We start from the raw sequence: 2,251 nt of genomic DNA on the forward strand, positions 1-2,251 counted from the left end.
GGGGATCGCCGTGCCCGCTCCTGCTGGGCGGCGTCCGCGCCGGGTTTTGCACCTTGTCCCCGGGTCTGCCTCTCGGCCTGGAGGAGCTGCTGCTGCTGCTGTTGCTGCTGCTGCTGCTGCTGCTGCTGCGGTGTTTACCGAGCGCTCCTGTCCTGATATCACTCCGCTGGCATGGAGGAGGAGGAGGTGGAGGAGGAGAGTATTTGATCATTGTGATGGTGGCAGGAGGAGCAGCAGCAAGCGAAGCAGTGCAAAGCGTTAGGCTGTACCAGCTCGGCGTTTCGCAGAGACTTCAGAGCTTCTACTTTTCTTCGTCTCGGCCCGGATTGTTCATGTGTTTACTTTCCCCAGCCCGAGGATTTGCTGTTTAGGTTCCTGTTGAAATGCAACTGAGCAGCCAAAGTACTTTGCGAACACGGTGCGGCATAAACACCAAAACTTTTTTCTAGAAGGAAAATACAATAAGAAAGCAGCTTTGCCTGTCTTTTGATGCTGTGCAGTGCGAGTGAGTGTGTTGAGTGTGCCCAGCGTGTTCCTGTGCTTGGATGTGTGTGTGAGCGTGTGTGTATGTATACGTGTGTGGATGTGGAGGGACGCGTGTGTTTCTCTTTATACATGGGGAGAGAAGGCTTTTGGCAAAATCTCCGGAAATCTCATGGAATTTATTTTGAAATGATGGATTATAAAAAAGAAAAGGGAGAAAAGGAACTGGTCTGATCTCTCCTGGAGTTTGCTGCCCGAATTGCTGCTGCTCAGTTTGTTGTGCTTCTTTTTTGTGTTTGTTGGTTGTGTTTCTGGTGATAACCTTTTAGCACCTTCTCTCTTTATTTTCCCTCCCCCTCTCTGTTTCTCTCGTTCTCTTTTTAATGTTTTGGAGATTCTCGAGGGGGATTGGCTAGGGGGAAAGAGAAACATTTGCTTGGGATCGCTGTTTCCCTGATACATGTTGGTGCCCCCTCCCCCCCACGGTTCACTAAAAAGTATCCCATCAGGACCCCGGAGGAGGCTGTGTGTGTGTGAAGGGTAGAGTAAAAAGTTCTTCCAAAATAGTGTGCACGGGGAAGAGGATGGGGGATTTTGCAGCCCCCGCTGCCGCCGGGAACGGCAGCAGTATCTGCATCAGCAGCACCCTGAGCAACAGCCTCAGCGGGGCCGGCCTGGGGGCGAGCGGCGCCCCGCACGCGGCTCCCGCGGCGGCTCCCGCCAGCAGCGGCGGCGGCGTCCCCAAGCACAGCACCGTGGTGGAGCGGCTGAGGCAGCGCATCGAGGGCTGCCGGCGGCACCATGTCAGCTGCGAGAGCAGGTACCAGCAAGCGCAGGCGGAGCAGCTGGAGCTGGAGCGCAGGGACACGGTGAGCCTCTACCAGAGGACTCTGGAGCAGAGGGCCAAGAAAAGCGGCACCGGCACTGGCGGCGGCAAACAGCAGCATCAGAGCAAACAGCAGCAAGATGCCGAGCCGGCCACAGTGGAGCAGAGGAACCACACTCTGATCATGGTGAGGGCATGCGGGACGGACAGGGGGGTGTCGCTGTCCGCTCGGAGTTTCGGGCGGGGGTGAGCTGGAGGTTGCTTTCCGGGGGCCGGGGCGGCGGCGGCAGGGCTAGGCGAGCGGGGCTGCCGGGCGGCGCCCGCAACTTCTCACGGGCTGCGGCGGCGGGAGGAGAGGGGGGCGGGCAAACTTTTCCCCCGGTCTCTTTAAAGCGGGAGGCATTGCCCTGGGGGAGGAGAGCAGGGCAGTGCCAGGCGCGACCGTCGGCTGCCGAAAGCCAGAGCAGGGTTGTGCGTTCGTGCGTGCGTGTTTTGAGACGGCTTTCAGGGCGCGGGGCGTGCGGRTGCGCGGCTGCTCGCTGCCTTTCTACGTCCCGCCGCGGAGCAAGGCGGAGGCTGGCGGTGCAGGCAGGGGGCGGCGCGGCTGGGCTGTCCCCGGGCTGCAGCCCCGGCGGGCGGCAGCCGCCAGAGCGGAGCCTCGTCCTAAAGTTTCCTTGGGTTTTAAGGAGCTTAAGGCAGAGCGGAGGGGGAGGGAAGGGGGCGGAGGCTGAGCCGCTAGAAGCGTAACTGCAAGTAGGAAGCGGAGTTTCCCACTCCCAGACTGCACCGATGATGCATAATGCGAGGCGGTGCGGGAGGCGGGGGAGCCGGCACCCGCTCGCCGGCCGAGCCTTATTTATAGCAGGTCGTGGCCGCGAGTCCTCCTGGCGGGGCGGCGGCAGCTCGGCTCGTTTGTCGCGGCCGGCGGCCGGCGGCTCCACC

General features: G+C 60.9%; 1 protein-coding gene across 2 annotated transcripts in view; it reads left to right on the forward strand.

The window, feature by feature from the left end:
- The first annotated feature begins 87 nt into the window (after positions 1 to 87).
- The window catches only part of MAML3 (mastermind like transcriptional coactivator 3), a 241,318-nt gene continuing 239,154 nt past the window's right edge, over positions 88 to 2,251 (forward strand). For both annotated transcript variants that reach the window (XM_085313224.1, XM_085313225.1), the window contains exon 1: positions 88 to 1,496. In XM_085313224.1, coding sequence (XP_085169350.1) covers positions 1,068 to 1,496 — 429 coding nt within the window. In that variant the 5' untranslated portion in view covers positions 88 to 1,067. The remainder of the gene's footprint in view (positions 1,497 to 2,251) is intronic.

Source organism: Rhea americana, unplaced genomic scaffold, assembly GCF_003343005.1.
Source record: "Rhea americana isolate MKP2758 unplaced genomic scaffold, rheAme1 scaffold_38, whole genome shotgun sequence".
Classification (NCBI taxonomy): domain Eukaryota; kingdom Metazoa; phylum Chordata; class Aves; order Rheiformes; family Rheidae; genus Rhea; species Rhea americana.